This window comes from Hydra viridissima, unplaced genomic scaffold (assembly GCF_058129835.1).
Source record: "Hydra viridissima isolate aposymbiotic clone 2 unplaced genomic scaffold, HvirCarnegie_v1 scaffold_8, whole genome shotgun sequence".
Taxonomy (NCBI): domain Eukaryota; kingdom Metazoa; phylum Cnidaria; class Hydrozoa; order Anthoathecata; family Hydridae; genus Hydra; species Hydra viridissima.
Genome location: NW_028324307.1, coordinates 2,875,001 through 2,902,893, shown reverse-complemented (window position 1 = coordinate 2,902,893; position 27,893 = coordinate 2,875,001). Strand labels below are relative to the sequence as shown.

At 28.7% G+C, this 27,893-nt stretch overlaps 8 protein-coding genes across 14 annotated transcripts in view; 4 read left to right on the top strand and 4 right to left on the bottom strand.

Annotated features, from left to right (window-relative positions):
* Nucleotides 1–6,977, top strand: part of LOC145186554 (uncharacterized) — a 246,865-nt gene extending 239,888 nt beyond the window's left edge. The window contains exons 2-6 of one of the 2 annotated variants that reach the window (XR_016454712.1): nucleotides 2,546–2,690; nucleotides 2,831–2,985; nucleotides 4,504–4,553; nucleotides 6,348–6,411; nucleotides 6,784–6,868. Coding sequence is in view for 1 of the 2 variants with exons in the window: in XM_090094906.1 (XP_089951032.1) it covers nucleotides 2,576–2,690; nucleotides 2,831–2,985; nucleotides 4,504–4,555; nucleotides 6,351–6,411; nucleotides 6,784–6,886 (486 nt within the window). In the remaining variant the exon portion in view is untranslated. Of the gene's footprint in view, nucleotides 1–2,545; nucleotides 2,691–2,830; nucleotides 2,986–4,503; nucleotides 4,556–6,347; nucleotides 6,412–6,783 lie in introns of both variants that reach the window. The other variant, XM_090094906.1, reaches the window with a different exon arrangement.
* LOC145186651 (mannosyl-oligosaccharide glucosidase-like) overlaps nucleotides 1–27,893 on the top strand; it is a 405,622-nt gene that overhangs the window by 239,888 nt on the left and 137,841 nt on the right. The gene's annotated exons all lie outside the window — the stretch shown is intronic.
* The window catches only part of LOC149884515 (dynein axonemal assembly factor 4-like), a 381,661-nt gene that overhangs the window by 239,888 nt on the left and 113,880 nt on the right, over nucleotides 1–27,893 (top strand). The window lies entirely within an intron of this gene.
* LOC145186553 (uncharacterized) lies at nucleotides 4,416–6,411 on the bottom strand. Of its 2 annotated transcripts, none has more exons than XM_080062696.2 (2): nucleotides 5,392–6,411; nucleotides 4,416–5,219 (listed from the first exon to the last, which is right to left on the bottom strand). In XM_080062696.2, exons 1-2 carry the CDS (start codon nucleotides 5,984–5,986, stop codon nucleotides 4,603–4,605), a joined length of 1,212 nt encoding a protein of 403 aa, XP_079918822.2. In that variant the 5' UTR covers nucleotides 5,987–6,411; the 3' UTR covers nucleotides 4,416–4,602. The 2 variants fall into 2 exon arrangements, with proteins under 2 accessions (XP_079918822.2, XP_089951027.1); XM_090094901.1 differs by having other exon boundaries at nucleotides 4,416–5,258; nucleotides 5,392–6,071.
* On the bottom strand, nucleotides 7,257–15,295 carry LOC145186552 (uncharacterized). 5 transcript variants are annotated; one of them, XR_016454710.1, is made up of 16 exons: nucleotides 14,839–15,295; nucleotides 14,565–14,650; nucleotides 14,194–14,362; nucleotides 14,043–14,111; nucleotides 13,510–13,565; nucleotides 11,179–11,793; nucleotides 10,675–10,770; nucleotides 10,294–10,431; nucleotides 9,961–10,028; nucleotides 9,730–9,858; nucleotides 9,455–9,619; nucleotides 8,540–9,005; nucleotides 8,350–8,454; nucleotides 8,074–8,259; nucleotides 7,761–7,806; nucleotides 7,257–7,679 (listed from the first exon to the last, which is right to left on the bottom strand). XR_016454710.1 is itself a non-coding variant. In XM_090094888.1 (15 exons), the coding sequence occupies exons 1-15, from the start codon at nucleotides 14,933–14,935 to the stop codon at nucleotides 7,622–7,624; spliced, it is 2,481 nt and encodes an 826-aa protein (XP_089951014.1). In that variant the 5' UTR covers nucleotides 14,936–15,295; the 3' UTR covers nucleotides 7,257–7,621. The 5 variants fall into 5 exon arrangements, 4 of the variants coding, with proteins under 4 accessions (XP_089951014.1, XP_089951017.1, XP_089951016.1 ...); XM_090094888.1 differs by lacking the exon at nucleotides 9,961–10,028; XM_090094889.1 differs by lacking the exons at nucleotides 7,257–7,679; nucleotides 7,761–7,806; nucleotides 9,961–10,028 and having other exon boundaries at nucleotides 8,137–8,272.
* On the bottom strand, nucleotides 15,448–26,158 carry LOC145186862 (uncharacterized). Its single transcript, XM_090094900.1, has 3 exons — nucleotides 25,591–26,158; nucleotides 16,583–16,725; nucleotides 15,448–16,404 (listed from the first exon to the last, which is right to left on the bottom strand). Exons 1-3 carry the CDS (start codon nucleotides 26,053–26,055, stop codon nucleotides 15,717–15,719), a joined length of 1,296 nt encoding a protein of 431 aa, XP_089951026.1. The 5' UTR covers nucleotides 26,056–26,158; the 3' UTR covers nucleotides 15,448–15,716.
* LOC149884519 (E3 SUMO-protein ligase ZBED1-like) lies at nucleotides 19,506–22,157 on the top strand. Its single transcript, XM_090094898.1, has 6 exons — nucleotides 19,506–19,672; nucleotides 19,815–20,059; nucleotides 20,162–20,235; nucleotides 20,451–20,811; nucleotides 20,970–21,381; nucleotides 21,560–22,157. Exons 1-6 carry the CDS (start codon nucleotides 19,643–19,645, stop codon nucleotides 22,082–22,084), a joined length of 1,647 nt encoding a protein of 548 aa, XP_089951024.1. The 5' UTR covers nucleotides 19,506–19,642; the 3' UTR covers nucleotides 22,085–22,157.
* The window catches only part of LOC145187205 (GDP-L-fucose synthase-like), an 8,054-nt gene continuing 6,750 nt past the window's right edge, over nucleotides 26,590–27,893 (bottom strand). The window contains exons 9-10 of the mRNA XM_090094904.1: nucleotides 27,455–27,554; nucleotides 26,590–26,845 (exon numbers count right to left, since the gene is read on the bottom strand). Coding sequence (XP_089951030.1) covers nucleotides 26,790–26,845; nucleotides 27,455–27,554 — 156 coding nt within the window. The 3' untranslated portion in view covers nucleotides 26,590–26,789. The remainder of the gene's footprint in view (nucleotides 26,846–27,454; nucleotides 27,555–27,893) is intronic.

Sequence of the window (27,893 nt, the reverse complement as noted above, 5' to 3'; positions counted from 1 at the left end):
AGTGTGTCTGTTGCACCAAAATCTACTGAGAGACAAAAAGTGTCCACTTGCCTAAAAGTCTTTTGTGATGAAACTGCAACTGCTCTAAAATCTAACAGTGGCATAAAAGAAGCAGACGGTACCATTACTTTTATTGAAATATTTGTGAGGTTCTGGAAAATTGTCAATGTAAAAGGACCTTATGCTGATATTCGATATAAAGATCCAGACAGAGCAGTCATATCAACTTCAGAAGATGCTAGACTGGCATTTTTACTTTCTCTTGCAACAATGGTAGAACAAATGTCCAGCAAACAGGGAAACAGACAATTTCAGTTGACCAGAGATACAGGTGCAGCTTTAGCTCATACGTGTCGTGGTTTAGTAGCCATTACTAAATTTTTGTTACAACATTCTTTTAAGTATTTAATACTGGGAAAATTTACAACTGACCCACTAGAAAAAATGTTCGGAAAACTTCGACAAGGATCTGGAGGCACATATTTTATCAATGTGCAAAATATCATAGAAAAAGTTAAAATTCAAAGAGCTAAATTAAGTCTCCATATTGGTATAGACATTGATTTTTTATCTGCAGAAAGTGCACATAACTGCCAAAAATGTGGATACTTTCTTAGCAGTAATGCTATTGATATATTTGACAATTTGCCTGAGTTAGAAAAGTGTTTGCAAATAGATACAAAAGCAGGATTAGTATATATTGCTGGATATATTGTGCGAAATGAAGTTGAAGAGCAAGAAGAAGCTAAATTTTACTATGGAGAATTTGGTGATTATACTGCAGAAATAAATCGTGGAGGTTTGAAGATACCAAATGACAATGTTTGTCAGTGGACAATTTTCTCTTATATTTTATTTCATGAAATTGTTAGTAAAGTCTGCCAAAAGTCACTCTGCAATGTACTAATGTTGATATCAGAGTCTTTTAACTTTAATATGGAAAGAAAACATGCTATTTCACTTTCAAACATTTTTTTAAAAAACTATGTTAATTTATATGCACCAAGGTCGTCTAAAGAGCCACAACAAAAGATTTTGAAACTTTCAAAGTAAACCTATCAGTTTTTTAACAACTTTTATGTTACGTATATGTTTTGTGTATTTTCTACTTATGTGATTTTGGTAAAAAAATATAACACTTTAATATATAGCTTGGGAGTTTTTTTAAAAAGTGTTACAATCTTGCTGTTACTTACATTTTGACTATAAATATTCAATTTATGTTTTTGCACTTTAAAATATACCTAGGCTTTTTTTTGTGTGTGTAGCTACCTTGAAATATTTCCTATATTTTCTATGTATATGTTCAATCAATGATTATGTGATTTTGCATGATTTTTAGCACCTTATAGCTAGGGAATGTTTTACTAGGTTTTGTTTTTGTAGATAAAGCTTTATAGCTAGGGAATGCTTTTTTTTTATTTTTGTGTCAACTTGTTATTTATAAATTGGTTTCATTTATTTAGTAGGATAAAAAAAATTAGCTATAGTTCATGCATACTAAATGTAAACGGTTTTTTACGAGCAAAAGTTCATGAATCATTATTTTCTAAAGTTGTTATTGTTTTTTGATGGCCCCCAGCCCCAGGCCCCGATTTACGCGTTTACGAGGCCTGTTAGTACAGACGGCCATGGCTTAACGCTTTAAATACACATATCAGCTTTCAGCGTTCTGGGGCTTTCCAATATGGCAATTTTGGAGTCAATTTTGATATTAGAGATGCGCTATCCAGTTATTATAGAGATCAGTGGTTCATATGCACCGTGATATATGATTGGGACCAACCACTGATCTCTATAATAACTTAGAGATTATTATAGAGATCAGCGGGACCAACATGTAACTGCATAGTTCGAATACGTCCGTAAAAGATAACTTTTACAAATTTAATTATATCGGTATACATTTTACACACACAGGAAATGTTTACTGAAATCTATATATTTAAAACTAAACTGAATTACCTCAACCAAGTTCATTTCTAGTGCAGTCTAGCATTACTAGAGTGCATTTAGACTTGTTAATCATTCTGTAGGTATGCAAACCTGTATGCTTAGTGTTTATACAAAGTTACATAAATACTAAGTATACATGTGTAAATAGTGTACATTACAATCTAAAAATAGTGCTTTTTATGCTCAAACATCAAGAATTTTGATTTTTAAATGTTACATAAATATGGGAATAAGTATCTTTCATTTATGTAACATCTATACATGTTAATTTTTGTTATGTGATAATGTATGTGTGAGCTAGATATTACACTGAATATGTGCTCAAGAAAACAGATTTTAGAAAAGTTTTAGAGGAAAAAAAGAAAAACAATACTTGAAAATATGAAATTAAGCAACCAGCAATTGTATCCAAATTGTTTTTTTTTAATATGAAACAGTACAGGAAGTGTCAGAGATATGAGATAAAAATTTTTTTCTCTAAAAAGTTTTGACTAATTTTAAAATCGGTGTTTGACACTTCAATACAATTTACAAGTTGTTTAAAAAAACTTGAATGTTTCACCAATCCCTAATAAATACTTATTTATAGGATATAAAAATGGTGTAAAACTAAATAGCTATGAATTATAATCAACAAGTACCTTGTGATGATGATGGTACAATGTGGATTTTTTCTGAAAATTCATTTACTCCACAAGACACTGAAAATTCTCTTATAGTCTGGAATGATATACGTATGGACTTTTGATAAATGATTTTCTATTTACACATAATTATACTACATGCACATAAATAACATGTTAACAAACTATTCTTTTTCCAAAAATGCAACTACAAAAATAATTAATACAAATAGGAAAAAAATTTTTTTTAGAGGATGATACTAAAAGGAAAGTTGATGATGAAATTCGTTCTTTTCGCGAGAGAATTCAGCATTTACTCAATGAACAACGAATTCAAAGTGAATACTTGCTTGGAATATATAACAACAATAGTTTCAAAGAATCTAATAGTGAGTTCTATAGAGTGGTAAGTTAGCACTCAATAAACAGAAAAATGTTTGCATGCATAACAGATAACATGCATACGATCCATACACTCAGCCTTTTGTGCTTTGTGTATATGTTCATGTAAATAAACATAATATTCTTACTATATGTTTGTTTTTATGAGTATATACATGCTAATGAATTTATATAAGTGATTGTATACTATTATGTACAATGATGTGACTGGAAGTAAAAAGATAATGGATAAACTGGCTGTTATATTTTTAGAAGCTAGGCTTTTAGTTGTTAGAAGCAATATAATTTAACTGACTTTTGTTATTTTAATTATGACAAAATGTCAACTTTTTCACTACTTACACAGATAACTGATAAACTTGCATTAGTATAGCATTTGGTATTTGTTACCTGCTGCTAGCTTTTGCAGAGATGTCAAATTATAAGTCAACAAATACAACATCAAACTGCTTGTTAAGTTTTCATTTGATGTTAATTATCTCAACTCAAATTATTCTTTATTGAGTATTTACATGCTGCATTTGTGGCAATTTTTAAAGTGACTGGTGAATATGCAAGTCAGCTCTTTGATGTAGTGCGCACTCAGTTCTACCTATGTTTATATAAGTCTACATATGTTTATATAAGTCTATATATGTCTAGTAAATAGAAAAGAAAAGGGTAAGTGTAAAGAACATTTTAGTTTGACTTGGACAAATTATAAATACCTAAGCACCTTTTTTAATTCTTTTTTAAAATTTTTGCTAAAATTTTTTAAACTGGATTTTTTATAAAAGGTATTTTTGAACTTAAAAACTTTTAGCACAGGAGTTTTCTTTTTATTAAAAAAGATTAAGCTCGACTGCCCAAGGTGAAAAACAAAGTTTTTAGCTCACAATAAATTACAAAGAGTTTAATATATTCCTAAAAGAAGTAAATAGTTGCAAATCTGATTTGTGAGTTGGTCGACAAGTTGACACAACTAGCAAGAATACTACGATTAAAATCTATATGTGGAATATAATACTGCGCTTGCTTTTGTGTTAATCAAGAGTTCTTAAGGAATTTTCAAAATTAAATTGCAGCTAATCTTATTTCCATTATGAAGTTTATTTGATTGTACTTTACAGAGAATTAGAATCTCGAACAGATGAGGTAAAACGAGGCGATAGCTAAAAATTACACATTTTGCTTATAGTTAGAATCTTAAATTTTTTTAAATTTCAAATATTTTTTAATCTTCACTTGAACTCAATTTCGTCATTTAGAATTGCAAAGAAGTTTGAAATCTTCATTTCAACAAATGTTTAACTGTTTAAATATCCTCAAATCAACCATTTTTTGTGTTCAATAGCAGAAAAAAAGTTTATTAGTAGAAGGTTCCTCCTGTAAAAGACCCCCCCCCTCCCCAGTCGCTAAAGCAAATGATATAAAAAAGAAAAGAACAAAGCAAACTAAACTTTAAAACAATTTTTATAAACATAACGTCGTTTGTAAGGGTGTAATCTATTGTTTTCAAAGATAACCTGTTGAATTCCTTTAGAACCAGCATATCCAGGTTACAACCAAGGAGCATAGTAACGGTGCTTTTTTAGGTACGTCCTTTTAGAAATTTTTTTTTTTATGTATTAATTTTCATCCATTAAAACTTTTCTTTCGAATCGCTCATCCTTCGTTTCAATTTAAATAAATTTTTCGATAGTCTTTTGTTTTTTTTTTGAAAGGTCGGACTGCTTTGTATCTGATTGCATTTTTGAATCAGATTTTTTACTTTCATCTCGGCGTTCGAAAGCTTTTCTAATGCTAAATTAGATATATTCTCAAATCTAATATCGAGTTCTTCTAGATTTCTGTAAACTTGTGATAAAGTTTCTTTGTAAGTTTGTGTTTGCGCTCGTTCAATTCCAACGTCATCATTTAACTGCGTGATCATTTCACATAAGTTTTTAATTTGATTTCTGTATTCCATTTCGAATTCTACTGATCGAGCGTGTTCTCTTTTACTGAACTCGTCTTCTTCTTCTTTTTTTCTTTTAAGGATCATGTAACCGTTGATCCACTTTTCGATTTTTATTGTAGCCGTGTTATTTTCATCGTATAGAGTTTTTAATAGAAATCCGTTTTCTTTGAGCATTTCGCAGCATTGCTTGACTATCTTTTGCAACGTGGCGTTATTCTCTTTCTGAATTGATTTGGTTTTCAAAATAACTTTTTTTATTTCATTGTTTACTTTTGAAAAATCTGCAGCCTCCCTTGTGCCTATGAAAACAGAGTTTGACTTTTTGATATTTTTTCTCTCTGAAATAAAATTTAAGATAACTCAATCGTGCTATACGTTAGTAATACGTTAAGAATACACTCCGTTGCATAACGCTATGTAGCTAAACTGAAAAAAGTAATTTAGAATTATTTAATAAAATATAAAACTTACATTTGCTTTCAGATTCCGTTTGAAAAACGTCTGTTTCTTTTTCCTGGCACGTATCGTAGAATGTATCTTCTGTCACCGATGTCTCGTCCATTTTTGAGTTATTGTCTCTTTTATATTTTTTAAAGAAATTTTCTTCACTTTTTAATTGAACTTGCTCGATCTTGAAAGAGGATTCTGCTGTTAAATTGACTTCTGCTTCGATAGAAAAAGTCGTTTTGTTTAAGCTTAAACTTTCTTCCTTAAGATTAAGCTGCTTTTCGAGAATTTCATTTCGTTTTGTAATCAGTTTTAACTTTTCTTCATTTTCTAAAATTATTCTAGACAGTTTCTCTTCTTTCTCTTGACTATTCTTTGCAAGCGATATGATGCTTTTCTCTAGATCTGTTTTCTCTTCAAGTAATTGTTTGCATTGATTGGAGGCAATATGAAGTTGCTCCTCACACGATTTCAACTTTCGTAAAAGCTTTTCACTGTGTTTAAATGCATCTTGAGTTTCATACATTAATATAGAATAGTTGTCATAAACATCAGGGCATAGAGTTTGGTCTAAACCACTATTTTCGGATGCACTTCTACGTCTTTCACGACCCAACATTTTATTGCTTTTTTTAACAGCGAAATAAAATCCAGATAAGTGTCTGTTACAGAGTCCTACGTAGTATCCATGGATATTTAATTTGCAATGCAGGAGTTTCGAAAGTACATCTCCTCCACATTCTCATCAGGGGGAGGTTTATGCGTTACTTGTTACCATAGTATTTCTTAATAATTTCAACCTTACCTGATAATCATACTTAGCCAGCAAAATATATCTAATATGAAATATCTTTGTTATCCAAACATTATTTTGTTACCATTCAATTAAACAAAATCGTTATTTTATTAGAATTTCCTTTTTTAGAAAAATCTCTTTGTAAAATTACAAAAAAAGATAATATTTTTACGATGTAAATGTTTAGATTCTGATTACTCTGTACTCAACTCAGATATGGATAACTTTTCCGATGCATCTCTCTTGAGGTAAGATAGTAACATTCAATTCAACTAATAAATAACAATGCACTAAGCGTCATCCGCTAATTAATTTTGGATAAAACTATATTTTAAAAAACTTACGAAGAAAAAAAAAGTTCTTTTTATCTGGAATAGGCTGACAAAATATAATTCAAAGATTCGACACCTAAACGTTTTTTTACAGCTGGTTTCCTACAGCTTATTTCATTAAAAAAAAAAAAAGTTTGTACAACTTAACTGCATAACTCGCAATAGCAAAATATTTATTTGTAATTGGTGTCGTTATTACAAGGGTTACGAATATAACTTGTAATGATAGATTTGTAAACTAAGTTTGTAGTAAATACAATATTTAGAAAGAAATTGTTTTAACTTTAGTAATGCTCATCAAGTCAACCTGTCATTGGGTTCAAGAAAGTACGAGTATGTTGTCCGAATACTGGCGGCAATTATGCGGATTCATAACGCAATATGTTCATAGTTGTGCTCGTCTAAAGCATAGAAATTGTACCATTTTTAGTTTTGTTTGAATGTTTATGATAACGTTGTCTTAATAAAATGTTTTATTTCAAGATGTCGTAGATAGCTCTATCTGTATATAAAGCTTTTAATAATTTACGGGTTAGTAACAATTGCCCGGCAAGAGAATGACTGCCAAAAAGGCTTTCCGAAAAGCAGGCAATGGTTTGTTGATTGGCTTTCTTCGACCTTTTAAGAAGTACAAGTTTAACTTAATGACGTTACCCAAAATTGTATTTCACATTTTGTTTGCAAATACATGTGCACGCGTTTATGAGCCATATTACAAATATTTCATATACTCATAGAGAAAAAAAATTACGATATTTATATATAGTATATTTATATATTATTTCAATTCTGATATATTTCGATGTTGTTATCAAAACTAAACAACTTGCTTTAAAAATCTTTTAACGTTCACAAAAATACTCACGTAGCACGCATCAAACAAACGCAAGAAAAAAAAATGACAAGAATCGCATCATATCAACTATTGATAGTTTATTCGGGGAGCTAAAGTGCTTGATGATATAACAGGACATGGTAATATGAGAATGTGATTCCGTTTCAATGCTCACGCTCCAGGAATTCAAACAATTGAGAAAAAAATTGCTGACGTCTTCTTTACCAAGGTAATGCAAACACTGTTAGGTAAAATGCTTTCGCCGAAAAAAGTCACAATTAACTTTCTTCATTACTTCCACGCCATTATGATCTTTTTGAATTTAACGAACACACCACAGTTTGGTTTGCTGAAAGAAATCCGTGTCGTTTTAAAAAACCGTTAAAATTATATTCAATATTTTACTTTTAAAATATAAAAATAGCCTCACCAGGTGAAATAGAGATAACCTTGAAAATCACCGCTATTCCTCCCTGCTATGAAAACGAAGACATACATATTATATAAGGATGTAATATGTATGTATGTATGTATGTATGTATGTATGTATGTATGTATGTATGTATGTATGTATGTATGTATGTATGTATGTATGTATGTATGTATGTATGTATGTATGTATGTATGTATGTATGTATGTATTCATGTATGTGTGTATATCATGATGTAATATATTTTCATCAGATATTTTAAAATCATTAACATTTTTCTAAATATAACTTTAAATTAAATTTGCATAATACTTTCATTCTCCAACTCCACTCCGATATAGTCACCATTTTGATCAGGCAAGCGCCCTATCCATTTTACAATACCAGGAGACAATCTTCTGGCTGACCGACTCACACTAACTTTCATCCCGATAGTAAGATCATTTATTGTGTTCGGACAGAATGGTACTTTAGTCAAGGAGCGCTTTGTGTAATCACCTAAATGAATGTTCTTTAATAAACAATTCAGGTTTTCTAATAATTTCGCGATGGTAGCTTGTTAAACCACACAAAAAATTATAAACTAACCTTGATCAAATCCAATCATGTCCAGACCACGATCTAGAGAATGGGATTTGGGGCGTGATAGCGTGGAAGACCAATGCGTTGCGCCATACTGCCCGTTTCTTAATTCTACCAATAATTAATATTAAGTTTATAGAAACATTTTTTAATGTGCACGACGAAAAAAAAAAACAACAGTAAGATCATTTAATACCTTCGTTATATTGACTCCCTTTTCTTTTATCTTCATTTGAACCGCTCCCAGATGAGTAGCGTTTCAAAATATGATCTATAGACGATTTTGAAGATAAGAGCCTACTTGACTGCTGATCCCAACTCATACTTAAAATACTAGGCGGAGAGTTAGGAGAGTTGCGACGCATATTGGCATCAAAGTCATTTGTTTTATAATTTCCATCAAGTCGATCAATTTTTTTATCCTCGTGGGACTGGTAAAGAACATGATCTTGCGAAGATGTTGTTCTCAAATTGCGAGGGTTTATACTATTTACATTATTGTTCGATAACTCGGACTCCAAGCGTATTGCTTTCAATTTGCTCTTTAAAAGTTCATTTTCTTTTGTCAATTTTTCTATATTTTTTTTATTATTATTTGAGAGATTTATGTCAAAAAAAGGAAAGCACTTGGACTGTATTTGATCTTTCTTTAACATATCAACCTAGAAATTTAGAAAATTATAAGATTATTTATAGCAATATATACTTATTGTTAATTTATGAATTATAACATTTATGATGTAATGACATATTTTTTAAGTTGTATAATTTTCAGTAAATATATTTAGGTTTTACTGTATACACTTTTCATTTGTTTTACCATTTTTAGTTTTTACTATATATCATTTTTATTATATATATATTACATTTATATTTTTTTATATTTGTAATTATATTTTTTTAATTTAAGAATCTATCATTTATAACATTACTATTTAGGTAATAATAAATAAGATGTATAATATAATAAAATGGAAAATATATAAAGATAAATAAAATATAATAGATAAAAAAAACAAATTAAATATGTTAAAACAAATAAAACATGTAATATAAAAATAACTAAAAAATATATCTTTAAATAATAGTAATAATAGTAAAATTTTATTACAACTTGTTGTAAATTGTTGATCTCAAGCTTCATTTCTTCATCGTGCAAGCGATGCGCAGCTTCCAAATTTTGGTAGCTGTCAGACAACGTTTTTTTTTCTCTCTCTAACTCTTCACAACGGTGTTTATAGCTTTCCAAAAGCCTTGGCGAGTTATCATCGGAAAGCTAAAACCGAATATCAACTTTTAACACATTAGAAATACTATAAGCAACTGTACCTTACAGTAACCATTTTATTTCATTATAAGAAATAAAAAAGCATAAACAAAAATAACCTCGCCGAGAAGTTCTTGATGCTCTCTATCAGTCCGCAATAAAAGATGATTTAATGAATTGCATCTCTCTTCTAACTCATTTATGTTCATTTTCAAATTAAGAATTTCTTGCTGGCTTTTTTCAATGACCTTGGAGAAAAAAAATTTTAAAATGAGATCTATTTAAAAAAATCTAGGAGTAAAATTTAGGTTTGTAAATTAAAAATAGTCAGCAAACAAGAAAAGACATACCATTCATTGGTAAATTTATCCATTGTCTGGTAATGAGTTGGTAACGAGTTTGATAATTCAGATCCAATCTGCTTTACACTCGATATAATTACTAACCTTTTTTTTATGATTTAATTCAAAATTTCTAATTTAAAATTTTAATCGTTCCGATCATTCCGTGTTTACGTTAAAATGTATAATTAGATTACGTTCGGTCGTAGAACAAAAAGTATGAAATTAGACCTGATTTAAAACTGGGATAACCATTCAACCATCAACTATTTAGTCTACGAAAGACATTATTTTTTTAGACATTATTCTGCAAAAAAAAAAAAAAAAAAAAAAAAAACTTACTAAATCCTTCTCTTTTTGAAGAGTACTAATTTTTCTATTCATTCGTGCCACTTCGTCATCATAGGATTGGCATTTAGTTTCTAGTTCACTTTTTATTTCTTTATAATTAAAGTTTAAATCAGTGAGTCGTTGGACTTCCTAAAGATAATTTTGATTTAAAAAAACGAATAAAAAAATATGAAAAAAAAAAAAAAGATTGTCAGAAATAGCCTATTAGAAAATCATGAATCTTAACGTAAAGTTGCTTTTACCCCTTCGGTACCCTCCTATTTCGCTTCGATACCCTCATCATTTTGTTAACATAAATTAACAACAATAATTCAAAAAAATAAAAATTTGTCAAAAAAAATTACGTTTGAAAATGAAATAGTTTACAACAACCTTTTTTAATGTATTGATTTGCTTTTCAAAAGCTTCAGTGATGTTTTTAAAGTCTTCGTCATCTTTAGTTGAACAGCCTCGCCCATCCGAACCAGTCTGTAAAGAAAAAAAAAAATGATGACTTTAAAGCACAGCATAATCCTAAAAAAATAACAATGAATTGATTTCCAAAATCAAATGAATCGGTTTTCGTTAAAATGTCATTTTTTGATTTTACTTTTACCAGTTATTAACCGTTTTGACGTTTAATTATGATAATTATGCATCATGGTTAATTGTGAGGAATATTGCACTTAATCATGAGAAATTCTACATTAAAAAATGTTTTTTGTCAAAATTTTGATACAAACAAACATTTTTAAGGTTATTTTTTTGATTTTCCAAAAAGATACCGACTTAACCTCTTTAAACAAAAACGGGTTTTAATATGTTCCTCGTGTAAATCAAAATTACTCTATGTCTGTGACATTCGTGTGACAGACGCAGAACATATAAAACATTTACCTCAAGTGATTTAGAGAAATTTTTCGGTTGATAACTTTGAAAGACGACGCTTTCGTCGCCATTTTGTGGGATTTGCTCAGACCCGTGTTTAAGATTTTTATTATTTCCATTCGCCAAATTTTTGTCTTCCCGCATCGAAAGTTCTAAAAGGATTTCATCCATAATAGCATTGTCTTTTTTATGTGTACAAGATAAACTACGCTGACGAAGAATTAAAGATGCATCCGGTCTTGACGAAAGCGTTTTATTATCTCTAGGTAATGTATTACGAGATGGTAGGCCGTTGTCAGAAACGACACTTAAAGTTTTTTTCGGTGAAAATGTATTTTGCTTTATAGACAATAAATTTGATGGTTCATTAGAAGAGTTTTCTTTTTGCAAGAAATCATTTTTAAGATTTTTATTCCCAAATACATTGCGAACCTGATTGCTAGTTGGTTCTTCTTCATTTAAAGAGTCTTCAAAATCAGTAATATTTCTAAGAGTATTGTCTTCTGTTCGAATGCTTTTATTCATAGTATCAGGTTGGGATGCACTGGTAACTAAAAATCCTTCTTCCGATAACTTATTACCCAGTGTAGCTCGTTGTTCAACATTATCTGTTTCATCAAAAAACTAAATAAACAAAAACGAACATATTATACAGGCATAAATGTTTTATCGGCTAATATAATACGAGATTGCACGTTTACCAGCGAACGCATGGTTTTTCTATTGCTAATGAAACACATGGCTTCTACTATACCTAAAAGCTACTTTAACTTGTTAATTTTTCCTGATTTACCCATACTATACACATAAATTAAACTTTTTAAAAAACCTGAAAACAAAAAGTCGAAGGAAAATTCCTCAACGCCCTCTTACACATAAACGTTCACAAAGGAATTAACTAGATTATATCAAGAATTTGAAAGATTCCCGTTAAACAAATTTTCTGTTTAATTCTGAGTAAGCAGCAAATAGGAACTGATATATACTTAAAAGTACAAAAAGTATTTCTCGTATTTATCGACTCAGCTTAAGCTTCTTTTTAAACTTGTTTCAAAGTTAATCTTGTCTCACTGCGTTCTTCGCTTAAAGAAATTTCTTATCGTTTGAGCACATTTCGGTTTGCGTTTGAATAGTGAAAGTGAGACGAGTTAAAGCGAGCTCAAGGGATAAACAAGTTTTAACACCAGCAAGTTGTAACAAAGTTCGACGGTGGAAAAATTCTTCTACCGCCGAAAAGTTTATTGCTTTTCTTCTTTTGCTTTTTTCATTTCTTGGAAAGATTTTCATCTTTGGATGTTTCGAGCAATGATATATTATATATACTAGATGTCAAACTTGCGGGATTTTATTGGACGAAAAGTGAAGCCGTTTTTTTTGTTTACAAATTGAATCCGCCATTTGTAATAAGGGCAAAAGCTTTATCCGACGTGCGAAATAAAAGTTAAAAATGCATGTTTTTGACCGAATTAGAAATGGCTTGCACGGCTTCACTTTTCGGATCGAAGTTAGACATCTTGTACATATAATATATCATTGGTTTCGAGTTACAGATCGACCGTTTTTAGTCCGAGTAATGCCGTGTCTTAATGCTGCTTATGATTTTAATTTTTTTATTCATCATTTGATGATGAGCTTATTCCACGTGTTAGTAAAATACTTTAATATTCTTTTTCTCATTTGGATTAAAGAAAATTATCGATTCGACTTATATATATATATAATATCGTCAGTTGTTTAAAATAAAATTCTTCTGCATCGTTTTAAAAAATCAAAAATGTTCAGAAAAAAATCGTCACAACACCCAAAGTCGCGAATTTAAATGGCACTATCGTTACATGATCCATGTATTACGGTTGTCTTTGTTCTGCGAACTTTTTAAAAAATTTTCATATGAAATTATGATAAACGTAATTTTATCATTATTGTAATACATCTACTTTTATTGTAGCGGTAAATTAAGCAGCTTTGGAGCCTTCTTCAAAAAAAACATTTTTCTCCACAGCGATCATTCGGAACATTTCCTCTGTCAAAAAAAAAATTAAAAAAACTAATGCCGCAACGAATGGGACGATTTATTTTGGTCCATTCGGTCCGTTCAATTTTTCAACGGCGTAATTGTGGTCGTTTAAACATAAAAATTTTCAAGCTCAATTTTTAGCTAAAACTGGGAGTTTATTTTTTTAAAAGCTACCACGTGAAAGTTTTGAAGGAGTATGTTCGTTTTTATCATGGACAAATGAGAGATCCGCAGCAACATAACAATTTAGGTTTCATGCGCCTATTTCGTGTGTGACTTGATTGAAAAATTAGCAAATATGTAAATTTAAAAACTTGTTTCACCTGATGGTTAGCATCGTTTCCTGATCCATAGAATTGGTTGTCAGAATCTTGCAATGCTAAAGGTTTATGAATATTTAGTATTAAGTGATTGAAATGAATACTCTAACAAAAAAAAAGCAGCACATAATACTTCGTATACAAGATCTAAATTCAGTCGTCGGCTTTTAGTCCGTTATGCAAATAAAAAAAAGGAGCAAATAGTTGAATGAAAGGACACCATCTTCTTCTTCTTTTTTTTTTTTTTAATGCAGTTGTTATTGAAATATAGGTCTACCTGTCGTTAGTATTGAGAATAGAAAGAAGAAAGTCACACAATTGTGGGATATCCGAGTGAGCACAATAAAATAAAAAATAGCAAGTCTGTTACTCCTAATTTTAATGACAAATCATCAAGATTTTATTGGTAAAATATCAATATTCAAGTTTTACGGTGCAACATGAAATAACAACGCATCACAATACAGCGAAAAGAAAAGCTTTTGTAGGAAACTATCTTTAGACTAAAGCGTAAATGTAGATGAAAAAAATCACACCTTGCAACTCCCCTTCCCGTTCGTAGTCGCTGTTCTGGAGTTCATCCGACGACGAAGCATAAGAAAACTCTAAAGAAAAAAAACTAAAAATCTTTCTTCTTACCTTTCTTCTTAATTGAAGTTCAATATGAAATATTTCAGCAAACAAAACCTTTCTCAGGCTGCAAGTACACAAAATGAGATGCAGCGTTTACAACAAACTCTGCTACTGGAATGATATCATTATCTGCAATAAGTTGGCCACCGTAAACTCCTTCTTTTAAACTTACAAAATCTGATTCAAACGTATCACCCTTCTTTCGTAATTCTATGTTGTTCATCTAAAATAAGAAAAAAATTCATTTCAAGATACATTGTTGATACATAATGAGAAAATGATTCGAAAGGTTTTTTTAAATGGAAGAAAGAAATAAGAAAAAAAGATGGAGTAATTTTAAAATCACAAAATCACATAGCATTCTTTCTAAAATAACCATTTAACATCGTCTAAATTTCTTTTAAAAAAAAGGTAAATAAAAAAACCTCTTTTGTCGCTAACAAATGAATGACATCTCCATACAACCTTTGGCCAAAAAGCCATCTGAACTGTACATTTGCAACAGACGGAGCTAAATATAAAAAATACTAAAATACACCAAAAAAGAACATAAAGCAAAAAAAAAAATTATGGATGACAACAAAAAAGCAAATACATTGAAGAAACATTGTTTTTGTTAATCTGACTATCATTAGAATTTTATCTCCAAAATGTTTTGTTTATAAACAAATTTACAAATTAGTGCGAAAATCCTCTTACCAATTTGGTCAATTTGAAAAACGGGGCACGTGTCTGCCTGATGCAATTGTAAATCATTTTGGTCAAGCACCACTTCGCCACAAAAAGAACAGTTCATGCTTTATAAATAAAATCTATCTTTGAAACTCTGAAAAAAAATCTCATCTCGTGGCATTCATTCATCAAAAATAACAATAACAACACATTAAGCATTCGCTAATCATAAATTATAAACATCTATTAGATACAAAAAAAAAAAAGACGTTATAACGGCAAATTAAAAACGAAAATAATTAAAAATTCTGTAGTAAACCACATACACAGATGTAACAGTTGTTTGTTTACCTATAAACATTGTTATTTGTGGATTTTTTGAAAAAAAAAATTACTCTTTTTAAATAAAAATGATAAAAGTTCATGTACATTTTATATCATTAGAAATTCTTAATTCATTAAAAAAAAAAAAAAAAAAAAAAAAAAAAAAAATAGAAACGTGGTTGAAGTTCAATCATTGATGTTGAGAATATTGATGTCTTTATCAGTCAGAGTTGTTCCTCTCTGAATGTTTATCTTTTATTTTTAAAAAACTGATGCATAAATAATTAATATAGAAAGTAAAAATATTTCACATTTGATGATAAACATTTTTATTATGTAAGTTGAATCTATAATATTACTCTTGTTTCATATAAAAAAATATATATTTATCATATAAAAGTTCTTTCATGTCATATTTATAAAGCACATTTATGTATATGAAGTCATATATAAAGTCTTGATTTGTAAAAATTTCTAATAAAGAAAAAAAAATTTACTATCTAAAGAATTTTTATATGATAGAAAAATAGTAAATATAAATACTCCATTGTAATCATATAAAAAAACTGATGAAAAATAATCTAGAGTTCTTCTTTGGATTTTTTCTTTTTTGGTGCTATTTTATCATAGTGCATCTCTAGAAAGTCTCTGTATCTCTCACTCCGTACATCAAGTCCATCTAACACAAGATCCAATGAAAACTTATAGTTTATATTATACTCAGCATCTTCGTAAAATTGGCATGTTTCTTTAAGTACATTATAGATGCTACTTGGATTCCAATTCAAAGTATTGGTTGCTTTAGTAATATCAACAGGTCCTTGTGTAACAGATGGAATGCCATAGTTAACGGCTTCACCAGTTTCGTTAAATAAAATTTCTCCTTTGTTTACGAACTTCCCTATAAACATCAACATTTTCTTCAAGGTAATAGGTTCTCTGAAACCGAGGTTGTATGCTTGATTCTCTATGCCAATAGGTAAATTAGGCTTTACTAAAGTAACAATAAGATTAGAAACATCTCCACTATATACAAGACTTATCTGTCTTTCTTGTTCTTGTATGGGAATACTGAGGGGTCCCAAAGTCTTTTGAAGTTTGACTCTCATGAAATATTTCCAAAAACGAAGAGTATTATCTCTTGGACCAATCACATCAGGTAATCTTAAACTAATGAAGCTAAACCTTAAAATTTTGTGAAACTTTTCTAGGACTTCTTCCCCTTGCAATTTCTTTTCTCCATAATCATCTTGCTTAGCTAATCTCTTCCTAAATAGAAATTAAGAGAAAAAACTACAAAATACAACTAAAAGAATTTAATAGATTTAAGGAAAAAAAAATACTAATGCTGGTAAATTTCTTCTGCAATAACTATTACCTCTAACAAACAGGAAAATTTTAAACATGTTGTTTGGCTAAAAAAAAAAGAAGAAAAGTAAAAGATTACCTTTCATCTTCATCAGTAGGTCTCACTGCATCTAATTCAGTTAAATATCCCTTTTCTTGTTTGCGTCTACAAACTTCATAAATAGAATCTGTGCTTATATAAATATATCGCTTGAACTTTCCTTGCAGTAGAATCAGAATATCCTAATATATACATAGATATATATACATATATATAAATACATATATATATACATATCATGAATTCCATCGTGACGGAATCACCGATTTGAGCTTATTTTCCACATTTATGTTATAAAAATAAAAAAACTGTAATGTGCGTATTGTTATTCTATATTCATATCACGATGGAATTCATGATATATTATACATACATATATATATATATATATATATATATATATATATATATATATATATATATATATATAGAGAGAGAGAGAGAGAGAGAGAGAGAGAGAGAGAGAGAGAGAGAGAGAGAGAGAGAGAGATGTGACACGTTTTTTTGGTTCTTGTTTTTTTGGTTTTTTTGGTTGTTTTTTTGGAAAAAAAAACACAGGGGTCTGTTTTTTTGGTTTTTTTGGGAAATATTCAAAAATTCATCATTTAAGCTACTAAATTCAACTTCAATAGAAATATTATTAAACCCATTTTCTTTTCAGATTTATATAGGAAAACTAAGGCTGAATTTGACTAAAGTTCTTTTTCTTTTAATATGCTTAAAGGTAATTGTTTTATTGTTAATTTTTAGGTTAACACGGTTATAGCAGTCCTGTATAAAAAATTATTAGTTAATTTTATCTTCCTCTATTTAGTTTTTATTGACTTTATTGTTATATATTGACATAATAAAGACTTTTTATCTAAATTTATTATACTTAACTACATTTACTCAATTTTAACTAATATTATATATACATGTGTATATTATTATTATTGTTATTGCTATTGCTATTGTTATTATTATTATTATTACTATTATTTCTATTATTATTATTATTATTTCTATTATTATTACTATTATTATTGTTATTATAACTATTATTATTATTATTATTATTATTATTATTATTATTATTATTATTATTATTATTATTATTATTATTATTATTATTATTATTATTATTATTATTATTATTATTATTATTATTATTATTATTATTATTATTATTATTATTATTATTATTATTATTATTATTATTATTATTATTATTATTATTATTATTATTATTATTATTATTATTATTATTATTATTATTATTATTATTATTATTATTATTATTATTATTATTATTATTATCATTATTATTAATTTACTGTACTTATAAAGTTTTGAGTTGCAAATAAAAAGTTATATGCAGTTTTAAATGCTCTTTTTAATAATCAATTATGTTCTCTATTTAATTATATTTAAATTTTAGATATTTTGCTTAATATTGTAAATTTTAATTATAAAAATGAATAAAGCAGGCCATACAGGGGGGAGAAATAAAACTGTAGTTGCCAATTTATTTATACCTATGAACCAAATTACTTAGGTCGTTAGGAAAGTTCGTAGAACTCCCCTCTAAAAAAAAAAAAAAGAGTTTTTTTTAATTTTGTTTTATCAAATCTTCAAAATAATGTCCATCGTTATCTATACAAAGTTGCATCCTTTCAAGCCATTTGTCAAACGTTTTTTTATACTCTTCTTTGGGTATACTTTGAAGTAGCTTCGTTATGCGAGTTTTTTGACTTTCGACGTCAGTAGCGTCATCAAGATTTTTTTTTATCAAGCCGAATAGCCAATAATCGGATGGAGCTAAGTCTGGTGAGTATAGTGGTTGGCGAATTATTGTAATTCCAGCTTGGTTTAGACAATTTGTGACAGTTTCAGTCACATGGGGTCGAGCGTTATCATGGAGAAATCTGAAATTTTGAGTGCCTGTTTTAGGTCTTTGCTTATTTACTTCGCATATAAGAGGTTTCAAACAATTTTTTATATAATATTCGCTAGTAATGGTGTCTCCCTTTTCAAAATAACCCAAATGAACAACATCTGTTGTTTTGAAAAAGATGTAGAACATGTTTTTCGGCTGAAACCTGTCGCATCTTACTATAGTTCTTGGACTTTCACCTTCACCGACCCAACTAGCATTAGCCGACTTGTGTCCAACTTGTCTCAAATAAAACCACGACTCATCCCCTGTAATAATATCACATAGTCTCCATGGGCCGTTTCTGAAAAGGGCTAAATTTTCCTTACATGCCTCAACTCTATTCTTGCGATTTTGATCGGTTAACTTGTGGGGTATCCAACATGATGTTAGTTTTCTTTTTTTAAGTGCGTTGTGAATGATTTCGTTGATTGTAAAGCGATTAATCGATGTCAGGGCTTCAATTATATCATGTGTTGCATGAGGATTTTCTTCAATAATGCCTCGCACACGTTCAATATTCTCAGCTGTATACGTGGTTTGAGGGTGATCTGAGCGAGGATCATCTTCGAGACTCTCTCTACCATCTTTAAATAAAGTAGCCCACTTGGCAACTGTACTATATTTTGGAGCTTGGTCACCATGAACTAAAACCAACTCATCGGTTATGGCTTGTGCTGAAACTCCAAGTAGAGCACGGGTTTTAATGTATGCTCAATATTCAAATTTTTCCATTTTTAAATTTTTTCTTGAAAACGTATATAGTAAAATTTAAATAACTTTTTTAATAAGCATTCAAAATACTTCAACAAGTACTTTAAATGTTCATAATTAAACACAGTTTAAAATGATATATAAATATTTAACTATTTCCTGTCTCATTGTAACTTTATAGATGAAGTTCTACGAACTTTCCTAACAACCTAAGTAGCAAAATGGAAAGAGTGAAATGTTCCTTTTGCTTTGACATTATGTCTAAAAGCGGAACTCGAATGACTAAGCATATTGAAAAATGTTGAAAATGTCCTGATGAAGTAAAAAGTCTATATGCAAACAAATCAGGTTATTGTCAAAAACAGCAAGACTCTCCTGGATATGCTGAACCAAAAACAAAAAATCCATGATCTGATTCTTTTGGAACATCCTTTTCTAATTCAATTTGTAGAAGTAAAATACGAAGTTCCATGTTTTACAGCATGACAAAAACTGAAAAGGTGTGTATTGTATTTTTAAATTTTAAGAATTATTTGAAGGATTAACTGATTTGGCAACTAGCTTATTAAAAGTTCATGATGTATAGATTTTAGATTTGCTTTATGATTGACTGATGTACCAGTATGACATTACCTTTTGCAGGAATCAATTGATACACACCTAGCCAGAGCAATATATGCTAGTGGATTGCCACTCCACATAGTAGAAAATAACTATTGGAAAATCTTTTTAAACAAGTTACGTCCTGCTTATAAGCCTCCGTCAAGGCATGAAGTGTCAAATGTGTTATTAGAAAATGAGTTTTCAAGGATTTCAGCAAATGTTAAAGAAATGGTAGCAACTGCAGATTATCTTGGATTTATGTGTGATGGATGGAGCAATTTAAGGTACAGTAACAATTTATTATAATAATAGTTGATGCAATTGAAGCTATATTATTTAGTTAATAAACAGATCATATTTGTTTATATGTTTTTTCTTATTTACAGAAATGAAGCTATCAGTAACTTTGTAATGACATTGCCTTCTTCATCACCCATTTTGTGGAAGACATTGCCTACAGGTAAAACCATAATTCTAGTACTGTATACAATGGATTTACTTAACAGGCTGGTAGACTTTTAAAATATGCATACTATTTCGTATTTAACTTTGATATTAAGTTTATAACAAACAACACTGAAAACCATTTCAGTAAGCAGAAATAACATATCAGTTAATTGGTTTATATTATTTATATAGTACAGTATATATAATATATCCTAAACTGTTTTGTAGGAACATTAAGCCATTCTGGTGATTATATGGCAAATGAAATAAAGAAAGTTTTAGAAGAAATAAATCCTAACAAAGTTTTGAGCATTGTGACAGACAATGCTGCAAATATGAAAAATCCATGGACTCATCTAAAAGATTGTTATCCCCATCTTCATTGCTATGGATGCATTTCACATGGTTTAAATTTGCTGTTCACAGATTTTTTAAAACTGACAACTTTAAGTGTTTTGATGTCACAAGTAACTGATATTGTTAAAGAGATAAAAAATTCTCATTTATCTGTTGCAGCATTTAGAGATATACAAAGAAAATCAGCTAGTGTAGTAACATGCATTTCCTTGAAACTACCAGTACGAACTAGGTAATACAACTAAAAGTATAAATATACTGTATATTACAAAAAAAATTGAACTATGTAACTAATTTTATTATACGTTCATAAAAATAGATTTCATTTAGTAAATTACTTTACTCTAAATTTATCAAAGTTATTGTAATTTCTTTGTGTTTTATTTAAAGGTGGGGATCAACTGTAGAATGCTTAGATAGCATACAGAAAAATAAGCAACCATTAAAAACATTGGCTATTTCTGAAAACAGTGGACTTAATTTAACAACAAAAATTATTCTTCTATCAGATGTTTTTTGGAACAGGGTTGAACGTTTTTTCAAATTGCTGTCACCAATAGCTGATGCAATAAAGAAAACTGAATCAAACACTCCCATGTTACCTTCTGTTGTGGAAACTTTTCACTTCTTGGAAGACCACATTTTTAAAAACTTAACTGTTAGCCCATTCTCAAAAAAGGAAGAAGAAGAAGCCAAAAAGGTCTTCAAGAAAAGAAAAGATTTTTGTTTAACAAAAATTCACTTGGCTGCCAATATACTAGATCCCAAATTTCAAGGCAGAGTCTTGACTGGAGAACAAAAGGTATTTACTACACATAATTCATATATGGTTCTTAAAACCAAATAAAAAAAAGTAAAATAAATAAAAGTAAAATTTTTGAAAAATTTTGAACTATCTTAAATACTATTTTCAAATTTGAAAATACAATTTAAATAATTAAAGTAATTTTAAAATTATTGAAAGAGAAATCTTTTTATAGATTGATGCATGTGAGGCGATACACAACATTGCTGCAAGTATGCCTGAAGTAAACAGAGAAATTATGATGTTTGACTTGGCTAATTACCAATCAAAGGGTGGCATATTTTCCAAACCTTTCATTTGGACTGCAGTTGGAATAACTCAACCCATAAATTGGTGGAAAGGGTTGTGTTCCTTTACTGAACTATCAAAAGTTGCATCTAGAATTCTTCAGCTACTAGCTTCAAGTGCAGCATGTGAGAGAAGTTTTAGCACTTATTCTAACATTCATAGTGCAAAAAGAAATCGCTTAACAACTAAAAGGGCTGGAAAACTAGTTTTCATTTCACAAAATTTAAAACTTGAAAATATTGAAAACACCAGTTATGAAAATGGTACAAGCATAACTTCTCCTCAAATTAATAATTCGAGTGTAAATAAAGTTCCTAGCACTTCAATCCCTTGGTCAGAGTCTGAAGCAGTTAACATAGAAAGTGACAGTGACTTTGTTTATGAATCATTAGATGAAGGTAGTCTAGGGTAGGAAGACTTGGTCTCAGAAAGCACATCCATTTAGAATATCTTTTATAGTTTAAATACATGTTAAAATTACTAAATTATTGACTTTTTTGCTTAAATATTTATACTTTTTTTTAATTGTGTGTATACTACACTACACAGTGCTACACTACTTAGCACTAAATTAATAACCAATTAAAACTAATAAAACATTATTATTCAAAAATATCAGAATATGTAAGTTAAATAAAGTTAGAGCTTTTTTTATAAGGGCTTACTGGCAATATAATTCAACATATGTAACAAACAATATAAGACCAATTTATTACATAATAAATATTACGATTTTCTGTTTCTTTAAAGATTTGAAATCTGATATTAAATAAGCATGATATTGTATATTAGTATATTTAAATTATAAAAATGGTTATTTTGTCATGGACAAGTATAGTTTCTGTATATAATGAGTGTAATATTTAGGATGTACAACAATATTTAAGAAGTAAAACATGACAAATAAACATTCTCATACAATATACCTAGATTTATAACTAACTTAATATTAAATTGCCTAATGAATATACTTAATAAATAGCTCTTTTAAGTTTTTTTATTAAAACATTAACTTTAAATTGGTGTTTATATATTGTATTTGTGATTATAATGATCATATACTATAAACAGACAGAATAAAAAAAACTCTTCCCAATTATTTACCAAGAAAAATAAAAAATTTGTTTAAAAAGTCAAAAAAACCAAAAAAACACCAAAAAAACACGTTTTTTTGCAACTCTCTCTCTATATATATATATATTAATCTTTTAAGCATTTCTTTAGAAGTGCATTTAAAAATACACAAGAATTAAATACCTCAATATCAAGTGGGCATTATATGGAAAGTTGGGATACAATGGATCAGATTTCTTTATTTTTTAATTGAGAAAAAGTTAAAATATCTTTTTAAAGACAAAAGGATTGAGACATATGTCCTTCATGATAAGAAATCACCTAAACCCAACTGATCGTTAACAGCTCACAGAGAGGTTTAAGGTGAGTTGTACTAAGTGATTCACTGCTTTCCAGTATTTGGGTTCAGTGAATCACTACCTGGGGCACAGTGAATCAATAATTATAACTGTGAGTTAATATTAGTGAATAGATGTAGAGCCAAATAATTTTGAGGCTGAGGCAGTAAAGTTACTGTACACTATATTTTTGGCATAATTTTGGTAAATAGATTAGTATAAAATCCAAAAAAATGACATTGAAAATTGATAAAATAAAGAAGCATTTTATTGATAACAAAACTAATTTAATCATCTAAAATAACAGTATATATTTTTTAATTAACAGAGTGCATCATCATAAGCTAAATCGACAAGAAAAATAAAATGACAAGGAACCCCATGAAGTAGGAGTCTGGGTAATTTTCCAAGAATATCTTCAGGTGACACTTCAGAAATATGACCAACTCAAAAAATAAAAAGAAATTAGGCTTTTTTGTTGAGGAAGAGATATTTTTAAAAAAATTTTATTAATGTCTTCACTGTGCTTAGTGCTAATAATTTTACCAACGTAAATAACTAAATTTTTTTTAGTAGTAAGTTTGACTAAAATCTAATTACTGGGAATCAATTTACTTTGGTTTGAAACAAAGTTTCAGACTGAGACCACTGGTGCCATCCATTTCACTGTTAAACCACATCTTAAGAAAGTTCCATCAACTGTCTCGTTAGATTTTTAACTGCAATTGTTTTTCATAATTCTGTTTAGATTTATTTTTCTTTGTAAATTTTTCTGCTTGGCAAAGTCAGCTTTTACAGGATTGTCTGTTAAAATTAATGTCTTTCATTTTTTTCTTGCACCGCTGTTTTTTCTTGGTGGTGCTTGTGGAAACAGGGTTGTTTTTTCAGGAGATAATTTTGAGGTTAAAGATCCTGGCATTATGAATTCTTTGAAATTAGAAGTTGAAAGTTCAATATCCTGATTTGATGGAGTCTTTTGATTTTGAATTTTGTTCACCATAAAAGCGTTTACAGCATGTTTATAGAAGGACTTAAATGGTTCATAGACAGTCCTGTCTAAAGGTTGTTGCTTATGACTGCAGTCAGGTGGATCAACTGTTTTAGTAGAAAGGTGTGTCTCATGATTGTCCAAAATCAATAAGATTGGTTACTTAATTGAACATTTTGTTTATGGAATCAAGTGTTTCATAAATAAATAAAAACTATCAGCTGTCATTCAACCTGACACAAGAGCTGTATGGAATGTTCCAGGTAGAGCATCCTGTACTATTGAGTCTTTGAAATACACTCTAGGAAACACCATAGATGGAGGAATTGCATTTCCTACAACATTTATCAAAGCAAGCATTGTAACCAGGATACCTCTCTCTGCTGAAGAAATTTTTTCAACTTGCTTATCTTTTTTACAGGCAATTACTTTTATATTCCCTACTTTCTCTACAGTACAACAACCTGTCTCATCTGCATTATAGATGTCATTGGGATTAAAATTATATTTTCTAAGAATTTCTTCCAAATTTTTTAAAAAATCTGCTACATTTGTTTTGTTAAAACTTGTTGCACATGACAATCTGGTTGCTTTTCCACGTCAAGAAAAGTTTTAAGACTATTCATGAAACCATACAAAAAATCTTCTCCAGCAGTCAGGTTCTTTGTCCATGATTGGGGAACAATTATCTTGTTGTGGTCACCAAAATCTTAAGCTAATTTTAACTGACTGCGATCACTATGTAATCTTTAAACAATATTTGTTTTTCAGTGAAAACCTGTTGGGATTTGTAGTCTGGTGTGTACTTTATCAAGACAGTATTGTTTAGCTTTTTCCACATGCTGACATAAACTTGAAAATACAATTTTAATATGTTTGCTTACAACAGAAATACTTTGCCCTTTCTTAATTACCATATACACTCTCTCTTTCATGTTTACAGAACTTGTGTTACCAACTTTTTTGCCAATCTGTTTTTGGTTTCTGATCATATTGACTAAAGCAAATAAAACACAAAGAACTATTATTGGCTATAATGAAATTATGCGTGCAGTATTTTATTAAATTACTTTTTTTACAATAATATACACATAAAATATTAATTCAAAATTTCTGTTACTTCATGAAATTAAAAAAACTACTCAAAATATATTTTTATCTATTAAAAATTATTAAAAAATAATCAATCAGCCAATTCACTGTACTTCAATTTACTGTGCCCCACCCATAACAAATTAAATTCAATTCTAATTTCTTGTGACTTGAGTGTTTGTAAAGGAAAAGCTAAACTACTTAGAGGAAGCATAAATATCATTAATCCAAATAAAAAAATGGGAAAATGATTATAAATAAAGATGGCTGATATATGAGCACATAAAATGATGACATCATCATGTTGAACAAAATCTTAACCTTTGAGAAAATGCCTCTTAATCACTGCCTCTTGATTCACTGTACCCAACCTTCCCCAACATGAGAATATATTTCTAGCGGATATTATACATAAAAAGAATATACCTCTATATCAAGTGGGTTATAAGCACTAAAATCCACAATAACATCATAAAGGCTATCAATTCTTGCAAGATCTGCACATTCTTCACGAAATCCATCACCTCTTGTGCATTCAAAATGCTTTACAAAAGGTTTAACAGTACTGGCAGTATCCCAATACCAATTTCCACGATTAACTATCACAATATTGTGATGTTCATCATCTTTTAACAAAGAGTGTACTGTAGCACTTCCTAGCATGCCATTTCCTCCAAGAATCAGAATATTACCAGTGGAAGATAGTTTGGGTGCAAGGCATACGAAAAGGAAAATAAATATCATTTTTTTTACTATACTAAAATATAATAAATATATAAAAAACATTTTAAGTAGAAAAGAATAATTTTTGAAGAAAAATAAAAAGGTTATCATCATTACCTTCTTCTTACTTATTTGTGACCTCATTTTATCATATTTATTTGACACCATTTTATCATATCCAATTTTATTCTTTATTTAGCTAACCTTTTATTTTATTTTATTTGATAAAACATTTTATGGTGAAATTCAAAAAAATGATAAGTTAATAGCTAAACATTTTTAACATAAATCTTTAATTTATTGAATAAAATTTGGAAGCATAAAATTTCTAAATAAAATGTTCACCTTTTTGTTTTATTTGTTTTTACAATTTTGTTAAAAAAGTTGAGATTTTAAAAGACAAATTTGAGAATAATTTTAAAAGACAATCAGCTAGGAAATAAGTATAACCAATAAACAATATGAAGATAATAAAAGAATAACAAAAAATAAAAAAGGAATATTGGCATTTAAAAATTTAGTTTATAGATGGACAACAGCCAAACAAACACCAAAGATAAAAGATCAACTTTTTCAATTAGTGGACTTTACCCAAACATGTTCACTTTTCTACAACATTAACCTATAATACCAACTTTCCCACAACATTATTCTCATATGAAAACTTTTACTCCTCAAGATTAAATAGTAGAAAACTTAGTGTTTGTTTTTTTTTTCAAAGTTAAATAGGAGATAACTTAGTGCTTAAGAATAATACTTTTTTAATTAATTGACAATTTTGATTAAACCAATAGACAATGTTTACTTAAGAAAAAATTAAGTTTCAATTTTCAAACCAATTTTTACACACTTTGTTTGCAGTTCTCAGACGAAAAAAGTTAACATTTATCATTAATGTGAATTTATTTGCGTGCTTCTGCATAATTTTTGACAAACCAATCACATGTTTCTTGAACAGCTAAAAGAAAAAGAAAAATTTTCAAAGCAAAAAAAAGAAAAAACTTCAAAACAAAAAAAACAATCATGGTTGCTAATACAACAATGGTTAACAACCTAATTTATCTAAACTAACATTTTGGAAATTTTATAGGAGAAGAAGAAAAGATCTTTTTAATAATCAAAACTGTTTTTTTTTTTTAAAGATAATAAAAACCTTATTTTATATTCCACAAGATGCTTTGACAGTTTAAAAAAAGTGGTAGCTTCTAAAAAATGTATTTAACTGAATTAAACCAAATAAAAAATATATTCATGAAATTATTTTGACTGTTTATAATCAATATCATTAGCATTTTTAAAAACTACCTTCCTCATAATTATCAATAAACAAGCATCATCGTCATCATCGCCATCATCATCACCAACTATAACTTAACTTTTAAGTTAATAAAAATTTATTTAAAATTACCTTGTTTAAATTTATTTAAAATTACCTTGTTTAAATTTATTTTAAAAATTACCTTGTTTAAATTTATTTTAAAAATTACCTTGTTTAAAATTATTTTAAAAATTACCTTGTTTAAAATTATTTTAAAAATTACCTTGTTTAAATTTATTTTAAAATTACCTTGTTTCATTGGGGTGAACCTAAAATCCGGCCATAATTTCCTCAATTTTGCATTACTTGCAGTTTTCTTAAACTGGCCATCAGCACGAGTAGTATCAAACTGAAATTCATCAAAATATTTTCATCACATGACAGAATTACAAATTAAATTCAATAAAAATCTTTTTATCCATAAAGCTTCAAAATTTGATAAAGTAAAGATGACGCCAGGAATAAATATTTTTGGTACAAGGAATTTCAAGGACTACATTTTAGAGAACAAAGAAAGAATTGCAACATGTAGAAATAAAACTAGAAGCAAAAACTCTAATTTTAATTCCACACATTGCATAAGGAGAGCTTTGTTGCTCAGTATAGCAAAACCTTCTAAGGCAATAGCAGTGCAACACTAATTGAATTGGCCTCTGTCTATTATGAAAAACAAGAGTTTTCATCACTT

Coding starts and splice junctions, on each gene's coding strand:
- LOC145186552 (XM_090094888.1), bottom strand. CDS start 14,935: ATGAACTGTTCTTTTTGTGGCGAAGTGGTGCTTGACCAAAATGATTTA. Junction 10,432..10,674: donor AAATCAATACATTAAAAAAG/GTTGTTGTAAAC, acceptor AATTATCTTTAG/GAAGTCCAACGACTCACTGA. Junction 8,455..8,539: donor AGGGAGTCAATATAACGAAG/GTATTAAATGAT, acceptor AATTATTGGTAG/AATTAAGAAACGGGCAGTAT.
- LOC149884519 (XM_090094898.1), top strand. CDS start 19,643: ATGTTTTACAGCATGACAAAAACTGAAAAG. Junction 20,812..20,969: donor AAACTACCAGTACGAACTAG/GTAATACAACTA, acceptor TTTTATTTAAAG/GTGGGGATCAACTGTAGAAT. Junction 21,382..21,559: donor TCTTGACTGGAGAACAAAAG/GTATTTACTACA, acceptor ATCTTTTTATAG/ATTGATGCATGTGAGGCGAT.
- LOC145186862 (XM_090094900.1), bottom strand. CDS start 26,055: ATGGTGTCAAATAAATATGATAAAATGAGGTCACAAATAAGTAAGAAG. Junction 16,726..25,590: donor ATAACCCACTTGATATAGAG/GTATATTCTTTT, acceptor TGTATATATTAG/GATATTCTGATTCTACTGCA. Junction 16,405..16,582: donor CCTACTGATGAAGATGAAAG/GTAATCTTTTAC, acceptor ATTTCTATTTAG/GAAGAGATTAGCTAAGCAAG.
- LOC145186553 (XM_080062696.2), bottom strand. CDS start 5,986: ATGTTGGGTCGTGAAAGACGTAGAAGTGCATCCGAAAATAGTGGTTTA. Junction 5,220..5,391: donor AACGGAATCTGAAAGCAAAT/GTAAGTTTTATA, acceptor CTGTTTTCATAG/GCACAAGGGAGGCTGCAGAT.